Source organism: Nycticebus coucang, chromosome 19 (assembly GCF_027406575.1).
Source record: "Nycticebus coucang isolate mNycCou1 chromosome 19, mNycCou1.pri, whole genome shotgun sequence".
Classification (NCBI taxonomy): domain Eukaryota; kingdom Metazoa; phylum Chordata; class Mammalia; order Primates; family Lorisidae; genus Nycticebus; species Nycticebus coucang.
The window spans coordinates 35,845,408-35,864,245 of NC_069798.1; the positions used below are offsets into that span (position 1 = coordinate 35,845,408).

Genomic DNA, 18,838 nt, shown 5'->3' on the forward strand with positions numbered 1-18,838 from the left:
AAATCCATTTATCTCATACCTGTCATATATTCACTTTTCCGTACCTTTATTCACATTCAAAATCCATTGTCTGGCCCGGGGCCTGTAGCTCAGTGGCTAGGGCACCAGCCACATACACCAGAGCTGATGGGTTCGAATCCAGCCTGGGCCTGCCAAACAACAATGACAACTCCAGCCAAAGAAAGCTGGGCATTGTGGCGGCGCCTGTGGCCCCAGCTACTTGGGAGGCTAAGACAAGAGAATTGCTTAAGCCCAAGAGTTTGAGGTTGCTGTGAGCTGTGATGCCACGGCACTCTACCCAGGGCAACATAGTGAGAGCTATCTCAAGATAAAAGAAATAAAAAGCCATTGTCACTTGTGAAAGTTCTAGCAGTATTTGTCAAACTGAGTCCGATAATTTCTTCTGTCAGGTAAGCTATGTTGTTCTTGTTCTTATTAATAAATCTTTTGTTCCATCTCTTTCTGTTTTAAGAAATCATAATTGTCTTCTGTTATCAGCAATCTTTATAACACTGTCTTTTAAAACATGAAACAATTGGGCGGCGCCTGTGGCTCAAGGGGTAGGGCGCCGGTCCCATATGCCGGAGGTGGCGGGTTCAAACCCAGCCCCTGCCCAAAAAAAAAAAAAAAAAACATGAAACAATTTATTTTATGGAAAAAAAACAAAAAAACAAAAAGCATGTTTATTAGTCAGCTTTTTTTCAGACTAGTCCTCTAGTTGTTTTCTGTAATTTCAACTAAGTGGGCCCTTAAAAAAAAGCATTCATCGGCACTCGACCCAGGGCAATAGCTTGAGGCTCTTTCTCAAAAAAAAAAAAAAAAAAAAAAGGCATTCATCATATTTTTCCTTCAAAGCCTATTTTATAGAAGGCTTCTTTGCCTTCTGGTATTCCATCAAGAATGTGAAGTAAGCAATTGCTACATAAATTTTACACTGAAGTCATAAATATCGGAAAGTTAACATGGAATAGGCTAAAATTTGTGTTTCATATTGGTTAATTTTTTTTTCAAATTTTTTTATACTTTGATGAAAAATGATTCTGACACTAATTGGAAAATTTTTGTGATGGCCTCATGACTGAGAGCCAAATAGAGAAACAGAGTAGTGCTTTTGAGTCTTCAAAGAAATACAGATTATTCAAGTTATATGAGTAATCATAACAAAGTGCAGTGATAGTTCTACTGTCTTGATAATAGCAAAGTGTTATGCTGTATAACTAAAGCATAGTAATTAGACTAATCATCGGCATTAAACAAGGGGATAAATATTATAATATAAATGTAAATATTTATATGAAATACCATAGAACTTCTATAAGTTTAGGTTATAGAGACTGTAACAAACTGGTCAACATAAGGAACGAGGCCTACTGTACTGATATGTACATGTAGTGCATGTCCAGTCCATGATAATTTAGGTCCACTTAAGGAGGTGGTCAGTGTAGGGAGGTGGTCAACTATGATGGTTCTACTATATTTAAATTATATAAAAACACAGATGCTCATGTAACAAACATCCATTACTCAATGCCCACACTTAACAAATGTTAATGTTTTACCCTATTAACTTTAGATCTTCTCATGTTAATGAATGAAAATGCAGTAATTAGTGTTGAACTGTACTCACTTGTACTCCTCTAATCAAAGGTAATTATTTCTCCTACAGTGTTGTATATATTTCCTGTGAATATTTTTTGTACTTCATTCGTATAACTTTTTTTAGCTATTCATCAAGTACTGTCCCAGTGTTTGTGTTGTAGAAATACACACAACCAACTTCCCTGTGCTCATGGGGCTTGCTTTGTAGTAAGGGAATTAGATAAGAAAGAAGATAAAATAAGTAAAATATACAGCTTATTAGATTTTAGTCAGTGTTATGGAGAAAAAAGTAGAAATTAGCTAACAGTGGTGTTGGAAATTTTAGATCTAATAGCCAAGAAATGCCTCACTAAGAATGTGTGAGTCAGCTCTTTTTGAAAAATTAAAAGGAGATATTTTATAGATATGTGAAATGGAAATTAGACCTCTTGGGCAGCTTCTCTAGAATGCACACTACTAAGTAGAGGAAATTTAAGACATTTGAGATTAAAAACATGTGTATTCCCTATTAAATCAAAAACTTTGCTAAGAAAAGAAAAATTAAAAGTGTATTTTATTTTGCTTCATTTTGTTTCACCTGCCTAAGGCTAGGGTCTGTACTAAATACCTTCTAAAGTTTTTACCAGTTCTAGAAGTTTTTCATCATGGGCACATACAGCAAGTGATGGTTTAATTGGTTGCTGCCCAGCTTCCAGTTGACTTCAAGCTTAATGTAAACTAACTGGTAGATGGCTAATATAAAAACACATAACAGTTATAATCTACAACTTGACATACAATGTCAGTATTAGCCCCACCATATTCTGTGTCATTTCTGTACTTAACTAGTGTTTTATTCCTTAAGATGAATATAGACACGTGACAGATACGGACATGTAAATGCTAGAAGAAAAATGGAAGGAATGTCTAATGCAGTGTTGAAAGGTTTGGAAGGAAAAAAAAAAGATACCAGAGAAACTTAATCAAAAGTAAGATAAGATATAAAAGAACCAATACAAAGAAAGGGGTAAACTTACATGTGTAACTTCTGAAGAGCAAAACTAAATTGAAGAAATACGCTTTAGACAGACATGTTGTTCTAGATGATTTGAGCAACTAATAATGGTGTTGGGAAAATAGGCTCCTCCAAATGTAGTTAATTACTCACTGTTGACATGTTTTAATAACTGGCCAAATGAATGTCTTTCAGAGAAGCTATTTCATTTCCCGTCAATGGTTGGTGGTTGAAAGTGGTTCCAGTATAGTGCAGGATTGCAAGGGGATCTTTAAGACTGAGGGTGGTAATTCTATTTATAAGATGGAGAAAGAGACAATATGAATATTAAGTTGTTTCCCCTGATCTTCTGATATATACCCAACATAGTAAGCATCAGAATACCCCATTTCAAAGACAGAGACACTGATCCAAATAACAATTCTAAAATATTACGGTAAAAATAAAAGCACTGGGAAATAACCAAAAGCAGACATAAGCACAAAGGATGTTGAAAGATGTGAACAGCAGAGGATGTGATTCTCAAGTTTGTAACTTTTCCTTGAAGGTACTTTCCAGATACTTTTGGGTATAAACATATTGATAATGTGTAAAAGATTAGAGTTTTGAGCTGGTGCAATAGCAGGAAATTAGTAAAGAAATTCTGGAAAGGAGAAAGTCACAGAGAAAGTGAGCCCTCATCTTTCCCAGCTAAATAAAAAATTTTTCCAAGAACCCACAGTCCCAAAAAAGAGGGAAGCAGCAGCATGAAGCTTAAAGAAAAGAGCAGAGTTTTCAACTATGGTCCATCACAGGGAAGACACATTTTGGATTTGATTTTAGCCAAGTTAAGCCTGATAGAATGAATCTTCACAGGAACACAAAAGAATTTAGAGCCTCTATAATATATCGTTCAGAATATCCATTATCTAATTTTAAAAGTTACTAGATATGTGAAGAAACAGAAAAATGTGACACAATGTCAATTAAAAAAAGAAAAACATTCGGTGGAAATATACCCAGGGGTGGTGTAGATCCTGCAACCACCAGGAAAGAACTTTAAAACAACTGTTACAAATGTTCATGGTCTTAAGGGAAAGTAAATGCATAATAAACTGAACAGATGGGAACACCAAAAGAGAAAAACTAGGAAGAAGAAAGAACAAAATGAAAATTCCAGTAGCTAAAATGAAATATTAGCTGGATAAACTTAATAGCAGATTGGATATGGCATTAGAAAGATTCACTAATTTTAAAGATAAATCAATAGGAATTACAAGATCCAAAGAATAAAGACAATGTGGCTTGAAGAAAATGTAGCAAAGTGGGATTAAATTAATATTCTCCTTTACCTTCACAGTCTGCGCAAGAACAGGAAGTATGTCAATCACTGGCAAAAGAAACTAAATCTTGTTACAATATCTCCTGTCCTATGGAGTTTTCCTATATCCTTGCAAAGTACTAGTTAAAGGGGTCTATAATTTTAAAGATTTTTTTCTTCTCCCCTTGTTGACTGATACCTGGGCTAGAATGCAGTAGCATAATTATAGCTCACTGCAGCCTCCAGTGCCTGGGCTCAAGAGATCCTCCTGCTTCAACCTCCTGAGCAGCTGTAGGCTAATTTTTTTTTTTTTTTTTTTTTTTTTTTTTTGTGGAGGTAGGGTCTCACCGTGTTGCTCAGGCTGGTCTTGAACTCCTTGCCTCAAGTAATCCTTCCACTTCGGCACACCTAGGATTACAGGTGTGAGCCACTATACCTAGCTGAGAATTTATTTTTTAGTTTATATTAAAGTTTTAACGTGTCCCTACTTTTCTTCATTAAGACTAACAGACTCTTATCCTGTAGGTTCAGGATAAATTCCGTCTAGACCTGTCAGATGAAGAGGCCGTGCATTACATGCAGAGTCTGATTGATGAAAGCGTCCACGCTCTGTTCGCTGCAGTGGTAGAACAGATTCACAAGTTTGCTCAGGTAAGTTCTCTGAGGACAGTACATCTTTCTCACCTTCTCCATGTATCTACTACCCCAGAGTCCACTGAGAGCCACATTTTCCTCCTGCCAAATTGGTATCGTTTCTGTTTTTTGGTTAGCCTGTTTGACATCTTGTTAGCCAGTGGAAGTAAATCATGTTTTATGCATTATTAACTCTAAGGCATCTAGTAAAGACTAAATTTGCAGTTAACATAGATATTATTGTATTTTGTGGACAGTGGTGATTATAAATTCTTGAGAATGATTTAGGATCTAGCACAGACCTTGACAAATGAGACTCAGATACTTTTTGGGTTTTGGTAGACAGAGAAGTGCTAACATAGTAGTCTAGGAGCTAAGAAAAGCACTTATCTCCATACACTGAAAGGGCTATACATACACTTGTTGTTAACAGTATCTACAAATATGTAAGGCAGCGGTTCTCAACCTGTAGGTCGTGACCCTTTGGGGATCAAATGACTCTTTCACAGGGGTCACCTAAGATCATCCTGCATATCAGATATTTACATTACGATTCATAACAGTAGCAAAATTACAGTTACGAAGTAGCAATGAAAATAATTTATGGTTGGGGGTCACCACAACATCAGGAACTATATTAAAGAAAGGGTTGTGGCATTAGGAAGGTTGAGAACCACTGAGGGAAAACCTTTTCATGCTAGTCTGTGATGGTCAACCGTAGATTTAAAACCTGTTTTATTTATGAATGACATAATGAAGGTGATTGTGAAAATGGTTAGCAAACAAAAATCATAAGTTGATTTCTTCTCGCACATGCTAGCATTCTGTCGTTGTGAACTCCTTCCTGACTTTACACATTCACAATGATCTAAGTGTCTGTTTTAACTTCTCTCTCAGCCAGTATGCAGATGTCACCACGTCTTATTGGCGTCTTTGATCCGTTTTATCCAGTCTTTGTGTTCTTCTTTATAAACTTTATAATACTTTGGATAATTAAAGCTCTTCATTCTTCTTCTTCCTTTTTTTTTTTTTTTTTGAGACAGTCTCACTATGTCACCTTCAGTAGCGTGCTATGGCATCACAGCTTGCTATGGCATCACAGCTCACAGCAACCTCAAACTCTTGGGCTTAAACAATTGTCTTGCCTCAGCCTCCCATGTAGCTGGGACTACAGGCGCCCACCATAACACCCAGCTATATTTTTGTTGTAGTTGTCGTTGTTTTAGCAGGCCCAGGCTGGGTTTGAACCAGCCAGCTCCGGTGTATGGGGTAGGCGCCATAACCACTGCCCTTCAGGGGCTGAGCCCATTATTCTTTTTCATGTTTAAATCGTTTTCAAGCATTCTAAATATTACAATCAGCAATATTTTTTATAAAATAATGTTTTACCTTGCTGGCTTTTTATAAATTTAAATGTGTACAGGGTTTCACCATTACCTAACAGTGAAGTCTGATCTCGGGCAACTCCAGGCCTTTCAGAAGGTTGTAGTCTCTGCTACTGTCCAAGCTGTTCCCTAATACTCTTTTTCCCTGAATATTTTTTTTTCTTTTTTGTCTTAATGACTGTTTTGCTGCTACCATTTCTTTAGCCCAGAATATCCATCTTCTTAATAATGCATGTTCTGTAGACTTCCGTACGCCAAAATGCAACCTATCCTCCAAGAGTTGTTCTTTTGTTGTTCTTTTTTTTTTTTTTTTTTTCTGAGAGAGAGTCTCACTCATTCACCCTGGTAGAGTGCTGTGGTGTCACAGCTTATAGCAGCCTCAAACTCTTGGGTTTAAGAGATCCTCTTATCTCAACCTCCTTAGTAACTGGGACTACAAGCATCTGCCACAAGGCCTGTTTAGTTTTTCTATTTTTAGTAGAGACAGAGTCTCATTTTACTCAGGCTGAACTTGAACTCCTGACCTCAAGCAGTCCACCCATCTTGGCCTCCCAGAGTGCTAAGATTACAGGCAGCATATGCTGCTTCTGGGCACTCCAAAAACTATTCTTAATGCTACATAGATTCGTCTTTCTCTGAATTCCCACGATACTTTATACATTTATTATGAATTACGCTTATGATTTGGACTCTATTATAGATAATCTGGATAGCCTTGTAACTCATAAAATGTAAACTTCCTAAAGACTAGGCTTTTTACTCACCTAGTAACTGTACAATGCCTTGTATACTTAGAAAAAAATCTAATGAATATAAAGGAATTACAACTTCTAAATTTTAGCATATACTCTTTTTCTGGCATAACAAAAAGTTTCTTTTCCCTGAACATCGACCTTAATCATATTTTTATTACAAGGGCCACTTCAGGGTCTGCTTCATGGGCCATTAATTCTAACCAATCATTTCTCAAAAGCAAATGGTGACTCAAATAGTAGATCAGTGACTTGTCAGAGTTAACCAGCTAGTCAGTCTGGTTCTACACATAGCATAGGAAAGTATTTATAGCTATATGGGGGAAAAAAGTCCAAACAGGACTTTACTTTACTTACTTAACATTATGTGACTAATGAAGAGCAGAACCAAGAATAGAACCCAAGTCTTTTGACTCCTATATCCAGTAGTTTTGAAACCAGTATCTTGCTTATCACTATATTATGTTATGTATCTGTGAATCTTTTCTGGCCACAGCCCACACAATCCTGTTATCATCTGTCTCTCTCTCTATATATACACCTTATTTTTCCTTTTTAAGCTCAACTAGTTACAATGTGCTTGAGGTCAGAAACTCTTAATCTCTCTGTCTTTGCATTTCTATAATAGGGGATTTACCTATTATAGTTGGTCTTTTTTTTTTTTTTTTAATCTTGCTCCATTCCTATCTGTAAGTGTATGAATTTTTGGCCTTCATGGATTTTCCTCATCCTTATTCTATACTTGCAGATTCTGTTTTTCTCCCTTCTTTCCTCAGCAATTACAATATGTAATGGAGCTAAAAAAAAAAAAACCCAGACTTGGAATTCGTGCTTCTGCCCTCACACCTTATTTCAGATATTTATAGCTATATAAGCAACCCCAAAATCATTAGCTTAAAAAACAATAATGATTTATTATTTCTTAAGATTTGTAAATCAGGACTGTGGCCAGAGCCCAGCTACAATTGTTTCCTGTAATGTTAGTTGGGTTCACTCATTCATCTGTATTCAGCTGGTGGTTGGATTTTTGTAGAAGGTCCAACAAAGCTTCCCTCACAGTTCTGTCAGTTTAGTTCTCCTTTGCATGGACTGTCTCTCTTTTCTCAGTTTAGTTCTCCTTTGCATGGACTGTCTTTCTTTTCTCACCCTTTAGGACTGCAGCCTGAGCTGGTGCTAGGCAGCATGGTCACTGATTTCCTGAGAGTATGTGAAAGCAGAAGCAGCAGCCATCCTAAAATAAGTCCCGAGGACAGCCCAAATTCATAGGGAGAAGAAATAGATTCTACCTCTTGATGGAAGGAAAGGGTTACATATGCATGAAGAAAAGAATTAAGTGTGGCATGCTTTAAGGTTTAGCTGGCACTCAACCTAATATGCTGCTGCTTAAATTTGGAGCCTTCAAGTTCTCTAAAATGAACAAGTGGCATACTTTATTTAAGTAGTCTCATTTTGAAATTCTATTGTTAATTTGCATGAGATGCCCATTTTGCTAGTGGATCTAGCAGTAGGACTGTTTTTCTTAAAACAGTGTATGTATTAAAGATGGAAGAGAGAAAGAGCCTGAAGGGGAGGGAATCTACAGCCTTCTAATTTCAAGATGGTTCTTTTTTAAGCATCAAAGGAGGCAAGAAAAACTTCATCTTTCTCTGCTACGCCCCTTTCAATAAAAGGATTTGTTCTATAAAATTTGGACTCAGTCAAAAGGCTGCATTTAAGGTCATGTCACGCCCATCCTGAGGCGTGGACCTTGGTTTACCAAAGTCTCTGGGCCTCATCTATCTTTAGTGCATCTATAAAATGACTGATATTGAAGTAAAACTAACATCCTTTTTTGACATAGATCTAATCTCTGAGATGCAGAAAGCTTAATTGCTTATCATGAAGTTAATATTGACTCACAAGGTTTAGTAGATGAAATTTGCCTCCCCCCAGATTTGCCTCCCTCCTTCGTAGGGATGGTTAAATTGTGAAAGTTGTGGAGAACTCTTTTGAGTTATTGGTGTATACCTTCTGTTCATAGAGAAAATATGAATACGGAAGGGATGAAATGAATTGATAATAGAGATGGGCATACTCTCAATTTAGACATTGAAGAGATCATTTTATAAACATTAACAGACGATTATAATTCTTGGAAAGAAATATTGTCTGTTTCTTAGGTTCCTATTTTCTAGTTCTTCATTGAAATAGTAGGTAAGATATAGAAATCCTGGATAGCTAATTAATATTATTTTCGCTTTTGTTGTTACAAGCTCTTTTGGACTAGGATAGTTTCATGATAACAAGATAGTGTAGAAAGGCAAGGTTATAGAACATATAATAAGAGATGAGAACAAATATCTGAATGATTCCAGTAATGTAAAGATTATTATCATCTTAGACTGGTAAAAGTGGAAGTTTAATGCAGCATTAGAATATCTGTGTGTCGGGCGGCGCCTGTGGCTCAGTCGGTGAGGCGCCGGCCCCATATACCGAGGGTGGCGGGTTCAAACCCGGCCCCGGCCAAACTGCAACCAAAAAATAGCCAGGCGTTGTGGCGGGCGCCTGTAGTCCCAGCTACTCAGGAGGCTGGGGCAAGAGAATCGCTTAAGCCCAGGAGTTGGAGGTTGCTGTGAGCTGTGTGATGCCATGGCACTCTACCGAGGGCCATAAAGTGAGACTCTGTCTCTACAAAAAAAAAAAAAAAAAAGAATATCTGTGTAGATAACGTTTTTAGATCATATCTCCCCTCTCCATTTTATAATAAGCACAGTGACTGAAACAATAAAAGCATCGTTATTTATTTGGCATTTTATTCATATAGTGCTTCCCCATCTTTTAATACATAATCCTTACTCTAAGCATACACGTGTGTTTTGGTATTTTGTGTTATCCCTATTTTATAGATGAAAAATATTAACCATACAAAAAGTTATTTCTTAGCTTATCAAATTCAGGTTCTCTTTCCTAGAATCCCAAATTCCATATGCTAAAAGACAAACTTGAAAATTTTCATGCTGTTCTTTGGGTCTGCTAAAATATGTCATCTGTACTCTTACTATCCTCCATTTGAAAAAATTATTAAAATAAGAGTTAACTAAGGATATTTAATTTTATTGGAACTTGCTCAGGTATTGAATTTTATCTGGGATACTTAAAAAGTCTTAGCTTCATATAAGTCTTTTCAAATTACAAAATTATAGAAGCATAGCTCTTGTCTCTGGGGAAGCTAATTTTCCTTTTAAACTCACATTTCTGTGTATATTGTTCAGGTATTGATACTAATAAATCACACAGGCACTCAGATGCTAATGACTAACATCCATTTTTTTGTCACTCATAGCATTTATTATAATGACACAATATTGCTAATTGATTTAAGGTAATTTTAGTGCATTTGCATTAATTATTATGGGTTGTAGGACCAAGTTTTTTAAAGAAAATGAGAGTTAGATACACACTAACAAAAACTATAGTTATTTCAGCAGAAAAGAAATTAAATTCCAAAAGGAGACTAAGAATTGCTAGATACAACTATTATGTCAAGATGCTAACAAGGCTTGTTTTCTTTCATCATGAAATTCCTAAGGAAGGGTAGAGAGTTAACACTGCGCTATTTGTTGCCTAGCACCCATTAGTGGTGCAAATTTTCCTCTGAAAAACACATTTCTTTAGATCATTGTCTTTGAAATTGCATCATTGTAATTCTTCTCTCTGCTGAAATGATCTTTAAAGGACTTTCTAGCCTTGTCTACACAGGCAAGGTAAAGGTTCACATAGTTTGGGTTATATAGGCCTTTCAGGGGTAGTCTGTCTCACTGCAGTCCTTTTCCTGTTTGCCCCTCTGTTTATTTATTGATAGTAAAAGTCTAGAGAAAAGGATGTGATTTCCATTAGTCTTAATACACATTAAATCTCATTAATTGAATTTTGGCAGATTAACTAGAACTAGAAATACCTTTTTTGCAGACTTTTAAAAAGTAAGACTAGATTGGGTTCAGGACCTTTACCTAAGATCCAGTTCCAGGTACTAGGAACAAATCATGCCGTCCATCTTTTTAGCAAGAATCCTTACTTAGTACCTGTGATGTTCAAGCAGGTAATCATAGGTCAAAAGGGCACATGAATCTGTAGTGACATATTCTTAAAGACCATGTGCCTTTAACCTAGGGCTTTTCTTGGGTAATTTGATTTGTTCATCTTCCTGTTCTGCCTTATGTACTGACTTTAGCACCTGAGCCCAGAATAGGGTGATTCACTGTCACTACTGTACTCTCTCATCTTCGTGACAAGACAATATTCTAGGTCAGTGAATGACTCCCTTGGTGTTCAGAATTGGGGAACTAAAGCCATGTGAGCGCATTTCTCCATTTATTTATTTATTTTGTTTGTTTGTTTGTTTGTTGGGTTTTATTTTATGTTTTTCTTTTCCTAGGTAATGAACACACATTGTGTCCAGACTGTGCATAACCTTAGTTGTATTAGGTTGATGTGCTTAATCACATAAACCTTTGACAGTCAAGAAGTCAGTACCCGTGCTAGTATTAACACTTCTATTTGATATCGGTTATATGAAAGTCAATATTTTATGGGTCAGTGCAATTTTGTTTTTGTTTTTAAGCCTTTGTAACAGTAGTAAATGTATTAATAACAATGGTAGATGTTTAGATGTACTTACGGACCCTACTCCATATAGTCTTAAGTATACCATAATGTATGTCTGTTGAACTTTATTTGATGTTTGAACTTTTATGTTGCCTTAACAAAGCTAGCTCTGTTTAAGGGCCATACATCAGGTAATAACCATTGTGGGAAAGGAAAATTACTAGACACTAGATTTTTTTTCTTTACTTTTTTCTTTATTAATTTTATTTAAAGTCTTCATAACCATACCAGTAGTAGTATTTTGAGTACTACTTGTAAGAGAACAGATAAGTAAAAAATAAATTATACCTTAAATTTATAATGAGAATATACCCTCTCCTAATAAACACATAATTGGCCTTAATAGTCAAAATGTTGATAAACCCCCCCAGTTCACAAGTTAATTATTTTCTGCTGCAAATATTAAGTTGACCTTTAGCCTTTAGCTGCACCACAGATATGTAAATATGTAGATACAATAGAACTAAACTGTTGTAGATTTAATGCATTACTAGTACTCATATGTTAAATCTAAGTACAGATCTATGTGTGTCTTTTTATAATGTTATTCATACTACCCTGATTTTTTTCTTTTAGTGACCATTTTTGCCTCCTCCTCTATATGTTTTTAAACACATATATATGTATATAAATATATATACATATATTCAAATTATATGTATATAATTTGTCTTTGCAAATTGAACATCTTTTCCTTTTCATGATCCCTCTTTCAAGTTAGACTGGAAAACATGGAATGTTTTGTAGTTTTAAGTCTCGTTTACTTACGTGCCTTACTTTTCCATACAGTTTTCTCATATGGTTGAAAACTACATAGCCTTGAATACTCATACAGGGGTGTCCAACTTGCAGCTTGAGGGTGCATGCTAATTTTGTGAGCCCTTTATTTGATTATCTGTGGTGTTGGATAGCATGAAAAGTATGTACGTAGTTTTGGGGTGTTTTTGCAAATCAGCTTTCTTTAGTGTTTGTGTATTTAGCGTGTGGCCCAGGCACCTCTTATTCAAGCAGTGTATAGCAGAGAAATAAAAAGGTAGGATACCCCTGCATAGATAGGTACAGAGCCAAAAAGGTAATGTTGCTCAGTTTGACTAATTCAGGCAGTCTCCCTTTATATTTTGTGGCCCTTATTTTGCCACTTTGAACAGCGTTGACTATTTGTATAATAACTAAAATTTGTTTGGAACATTAGGTTTCATCCTATTTTATAAATGCAAAATGATGTTTAAAAATAAGAGAATAGTGCGTTATTTCTGGATTTCTCTCATATGGGCTTCATTTTACCCTTAAGAATGAAGAATAGCAGTGTAAAATACTTCATTGAACAAAACAAAAAATGGAATTATGTGATCAAATAGAAATAATTCTTCTCTAAAACCATTTTTTTTTGTAATTTAGTAAATAATTTTCTAAAGAGCTAGGCGATTCTTCTATGAGTAGCTTAAATAATATAACACCATAATTTGTAAGTAGTCCAAAATTATTTCCTACCACTTTTTGTGTCCCAGATTTAGTTCTAATTTGTTTAGATTGTTCTGGGAGGAATGACAACAACAATGGCAATGAAACAACAATGATAACAGACTATTGAACATTTAAATGTACTAGGAATTAAGGAAAGTGCTTTCTTGGCATCACCTCGTTTAATTCTCACACTTGTGAAGTATGGTTTTGTTTTATAGATGAAAAAACTAAGGCTGATCTGTGACAAAGCTCAGATTCAAACCCAACTCCTGGTTTGTAAAAATAGACACTAGTTACTAAATAACTTCTATGTATGCTTCTAAGCTTCAGTTTATTAGGCATGAATAGTTTTTGTTGTGAATAGTGAGTTCTTAAAAATTTACTTGTAAATTTAGAAAATGATTCTTTAAGGGTTTTGGGGGTTTTTTTTTGCAGTTTCGGCCGGGGCTGGGCTTGAACCCGCCACCCCGGGTCTATGAGGCCGGCGCCCTATTCCTTGAGCCACAGGTGCCGTGCGATTCTTTAAGTTTTATTTCCTTAATCTTTTAACCATTAAAGGAAAAATAAAATCAGCTGGGCAAATAGCCACGAGTGTATGATATATAAAAAGAGTCACTGCGAACAGTTAACCCAAGATAAACAGGATAAATATGGGATAACATTTATTTTGCACATCGGCCAAAACTAGCCTTGAATTTCATTTACCCACCTGTGCTGTCTGGTTGAACTGCAGTTATAATTGCTACACAGCTACCCATTAAAACCTGTGATACTTTAAAAAGCAAATATTATAATACAGTCACTTGCTGTATGACAAATGTTTTCAGGTCTTAAGATTAATTATTGTAATAGCAGCCAGTCAACAAAATGCCCTGTAATTTTCAGCTATAATGCCCTGCAGTTTAATTCTCAATCATACACATTTAATTTCCTATCTTCTCTAAAGAAGGATATTAGATATTTGAATATCATCGTTGGTAAGGTTTACTTGTGTTTGTCTTATTTACTTATTTATTTTTTGGCTGGGGTTGGGTTTGAACCTGCCACCTCCGGTATATGGGGCCGGCGCCTTACTCATTTGAGCCACGGGAGCCGCCCTGTGTTTGTTTTATTAACTGCTTGTAGAAAGATAGTTTTATACTAACTGTTGATTTTTTTCTCCTATCAAACTTTTTAACAAAAACTCCTCATATGTACAAGGAGTTAAATATTTTAGTACTGGCTCTGCTATACAGTAGACACAGACATTGTGAGGTATACATGTAATGGATCATTACAAAAGTATTGAGATACACAAAAATCAAGAAGCATAAAATATGGACAAACAAATGAAGCCCACCCAGCAACACCGATAAGCTGAGCAAGTTGAAACTTGCACAGATGAATCAGAAAGGACACTGTTGACTATGTTTTTTGGAAGTGAAATAATGGACCAAAGCTTTCTTAGTTTACAGGCTGTCTCAAAGCTTTCTTAGTTTACAGGCATATGTAGAAGATAATTAAAGGTTCTATTCCAGACTACTGCAATAAAGCGGGTCATAGGACTTTTACTTGAATAATTGGAGGTCATTGTAGGTTTCTTAATTGGCCTGATTTCAACAATATTGTGTCTTAGGGCATAGGGAGGCCCAAGGAGAGGAAGAGAGATGGGGAAATGGCTGGTCAGGGAAGCTGTCAGAACACACACTGCATCGATTAAATTTGCCATCTTCTGTGAACGAGGTTTGTGGCACGTCTAAACAATTGGAATAGTAACATCAAAATCACTGATCACAGATAATCGTGACAGATACGATAATAATAAAAAGGTTTGAAATACTGCAATACTTACCAAGTATGACACACAAAGTGAGCACCTGCTATTGGAAAAATGGTGCCAATAGACTCACTCAAGGCAGGGTTGCTACACACCTTCAGTTTATAAAAAAGTGCAGTATCTGCAAAATACAGTGAAGTGAAACATGATAAAACAAGGTTTGCCTGTAACTAAAGACCATCTGTTCAGTAGCAGCATTTTTTTTTCACACATACAAACATACATAAATACACACAAGTTTTTAATTGCTTCCCATTTAATTCTAGGCTATTTAGACATCCTAGTATATCAGTATGGACCCTTCACAATGTGGTTTTTACCTGCATTTTCAACCTTCATCATCTTCCAACAGCCTTCAAAAAAGAACCTACTTTGTAGATCTGATGATAATTCCTCACAGCCAGTATCCCTCTCCCCCATACAAGTAATATCCCTGTGCTCCTTGCCTGGGATGAGTTCCCTACCCATTTGCCAAAATTGTAAGTGTGTGCATGTATGTGTGTTATGACTCTGTGTATACTAATTTAGTCCTCATACAGTTTAAGTATCTTTGAGACCTCCAACAGAACTGGAACCACTTTCTAGCACGTACTAGGCACCAAGTAAATGGATGATGTTTTATATGAATGCCAATGTCCATTTCCTCAAGAAGTTTATTTTTATTTTCTCTGATATTACCTTTAATAAAAATACCTGAATTGCTTCTTAAAGTGTAAAGTATTTTTACACTATTTTTATTAGGATTGAAAATAAATCTTGCCGTATTCTTTCTAGAATTGTTGATTTAAATCACATCAGATTAGAAGCAGTCAGCATGCTGGCAGTTTTCACGTTTCTTCATGTACACATATATCTACACATACTCAGACATACTTGTCAACAAAATTTATTTCCTTCACTTTTTCTCTGAGAGTCATAATGAGGTGAAGTTCATAGAAAGTTAGTTTTGTTACCCATGAACAGCGTTCATAATTCCTTGAAGATAATATAAGCATGAATCTTATTAAACAAAAAGGGCACATGAGGTATGGATGACTCAATGTATATTCACCCAAAGGAAGAAATCTTTGTTTCTTTTATTTCTACTGTCTGTGTCAGTATTCAACACTGTTGACTGTGTTGATCCCAAAATAGCTCTTCAGTGGGCCTCTCTTGTTCTTTTAGGACTACTTCCTTTGATTTGATTTCCAGACCATTTCTGGAATGACGTGGGTACACTCTGTGGAATAAGCTACAGGGTTTTTTTTGTTTTTTTAATTAAATCATAGCTGTGTACATTAATGCGATCATGGGGCACCATACACTGGTTTATAGACCATTTGACATATTTGCATCACACTGGTTAACATAGCCTTCCTGGCATTTTCTTAGTTATTGTGTTAAGACATTTATATTCTACATTTACTAAGTTTCACGTGTACCCTTGAAAGATGCACCGTAAGTGTAATCCCACCAATCACCCTCCCTCCGCCCATCCTCCCCTCCCTCCTCTCCCTCTCCCCCTTCCCCATATTCTTAGGTTATAACTGGGTTATAGCTTTCATATGAAAGCCATAAATTAGTTTTATAGTAGGACTGAGTACATTGGATACTTTTTCTTCCATTCTTGAGATACTTTACTAAGAAGAATATGTTCCAGCTCCATCCATGTAAACATGAAAGAGGTAAAGTCTCCATCTTTCTTTAAGGCTGCATAGTATTCCATGGTGTACATATACCACAATTTATTAATCCATTTGTGGATCGATGGGCACTTGGGCTTTTTCCATGAAGCTGTAGGTTTTCACAGCCTCTCTAAAAAATGTGGAATTAAGCATGCTACTTATAATATTAATCTTCTAATAACTATGGAATTCAGTAGAAATTTTGCCTTTCACGTGCTGATGTTTTTTTTGCTTACCACATAATAATTGTGTTATGCTTGAGTCAGCAAACACCCTGTCCCCTAAATATTTTCTCATATAAACTGATTTTTAAGGCATATTGTAGTTAATTGCAGCCCCCTGATGGCATCTAGCACAGTAATTCCTTCACTTTTTAATAGAAATAATAGAAGTCTTTTAAAACTGTAGACTCTATTGTTTATCTTTCCTTGTGAACAGTGAAGTAAATTGTTTTCTGTTTATTTGTTTTTACTTTTTGTAGTACTGGAGAAAATGAAATTGAGATTATTCCATCAAGATCTTTGGCTCAATAACAAAACTACTTTAGAAGCAACCTGTGTATTATGAAGACTTCAGAGTACCCAGCAGGGAAGGGAAAAGTTAACCTTCAAGATAACATTATTTTCTGAATGTTACATGGTCCCTGAATTCCATTTCTTTAGATGTCATTGCTTAAATATTATCTTAAAGGGTTTGTTTTGAGATACTTTATATATTTATTTTCAAATGTATTCATTGTTAATAAGGTAAGAAGTAAGAAGTTTATTCCAGGATTATGTACATATCATGGGAATTTTAAAGGAATTATATGTTGAAATAGTACAGCATTTCAGGCTTTGAGTTTAAAATGTCATTTTTTCCCACTTTACCTCAGTACAGCAGTTACATGAATTTGGATTAATTATCTCAGTTTGGATGAGTTTTTTGTTTGTTTTCTTCTCCCTCCTTCTTTCTCTTACAAGTCCCTGCCCCACTTTTGTTTGTTATTTGTTTTTGCCTAGTTTACACATTTAAAGTTTTACTTAAATTTTTTACGTGGTCTGGCTCATTCTTTTACAATTCAGGAATTGTTCCTATTTTGAAAAAAAAAAAAACATTTTCTCCTATATTGTTTTAATGAAGACTATGGTTTACAGTTATCCTAGGTTGTTAGTAAGTAGAATATGAAAATGTAGCTATCTGATATGAACAAAATTTCTCAAAAGGAATTTGGAGGACAGAGACTTTATTCTAGTGAACAGTTTGCAAACCAGGTAGACATAGCCTTTGGTGTAAAATTAAGGTGTCTTCCAGGGAATAAAGGGAGGTTTTGGCTTTTATAGAGAAAATCCCCACCCAAGGTTCCCAATAAAGTTCATGTATGCAAATGGAAATGTCAAAATTATTAGTTCTGACTGGTTGACACAGCTGAGTTTTGATTGGTTGAGGAGGCCACACATATTGGTTAGTTCAGGTTATGAGAAGTCTCAAAGTTAGGCAAACATACAAGTGGTGATTGTAGTTAGCAAATGGCCATTTGGCTCTATTTTTAATTGAGGCCCAGTCAGCCACTTGGGGAATTGGCTGTTTGAGGTTCACACTGGCTAACTGGCCAAAAGGTAATATGCCCACAGATGTTAGTATTGAACATAAAATATTTATACATATTCGTGTAAGATGATATAAATTCTTCTTAACAGTAAATTATTTTTTGATGCAAACTTGGTTTTCAAAAACACGTTTGAAATAGCTCACTTAGATCTATTAATGTAGATTTTTCTTAATTACATTCTTTCTGATCAAAGGGAACTATTTTTTTGCCTTTAAGACTAGAAGTCCTACTAGTCTATCTAGTTTTTTTTGCCTATGGAACTTTGGGAGAAAGGAACATAATGCGATGAGGTGAGCAACACAATATAATATTTGCAGGTTAGGCTCGGTGCCCGTAGCTCAGTGATTAGGGCGCTAGCCAAATACACCAGGGCTGGCGGGTTCCATACTGGCCCGGGTCTGCTAAACAACAACAACTACAACAACAAAAAAAGCCCAGCATTGTGGCGGACACCTGTAGTCCCAGCTACTTGGGAGCCTGAGATAAGAGAATCCCTTAAATCCAGGAGTTTGAGGTTGCTGTTGCCCTGTGATGCCTCTACTCAGGGCAACATATATAGTAAGACTCTGTCTGAAAGAATCAGAGTATTTTCTTTTTTTTTTTTTTCAGGTTAATATACAGTCATGTAATTTTGTCTCAGAAGAAAAGATCTCATTCTTTTGGTGCTAAATTTTTAAATATCAAGTGACAGATAAGAAAGGTTAAATTGTGGCACAGTTTCAGATAATGCCATTAATTATAATGTTTATTTGTCACTAAATTTCTGTCTCTGAGCCTGCCTCTGTAGAGTGGGGTTACCAGCTGCAAAGCAAGCATATAATTAAGAGAAATCCTAGTGGCATGTGGAATATGATTTGTATAAAACATAACCAGATTAGAAAAGCAGTAAAGATGAAAAGACCTTTGTAAATCATATTAAGAGAGTTTGTGCCTAAAATAATTGGCAGACTCCATCCTCTGGCTTATTTTTCCTTTCTTTCACTTATTTATGTCATT

The 18,838-nt window shown here is 35.7% G+C and overlaps 1 protein-coding gene across 2 annotated transcripts in view; it reads left to right on the plus strand.

Moving 5' to 3' along the window:
• The window catches only part of LOC128571597 (phosphatidylinositol 3-kinase catalytic subunit type 3), a 198,844-nt gene extending 181,833 nt beyond the window's left edge, over positions 1 to 17,011 (plus strand). For both annotated transcript variants that reach the window (XM_053571130.1, XM_053571129.1), the window contains 2 exons: positions 4,419 to 4,544; positions 16,733 to 17,011. In XM_053571130.1, coding sequence (XP_053427105.1) covers positions 4,419 to 4,544; positions 16,733 to 16,747 — 141 coding nt within the window. In that variant the 3' untranslated portion in view covers positions 16,748 to 17,011. The remainder of the gene's footprint in view (positions 1 to 4,418; positions 4,545 to 16,732) is intronic.
• Positions 17,012 to 18,838: the final 1,827 nt, after the last annotated feature.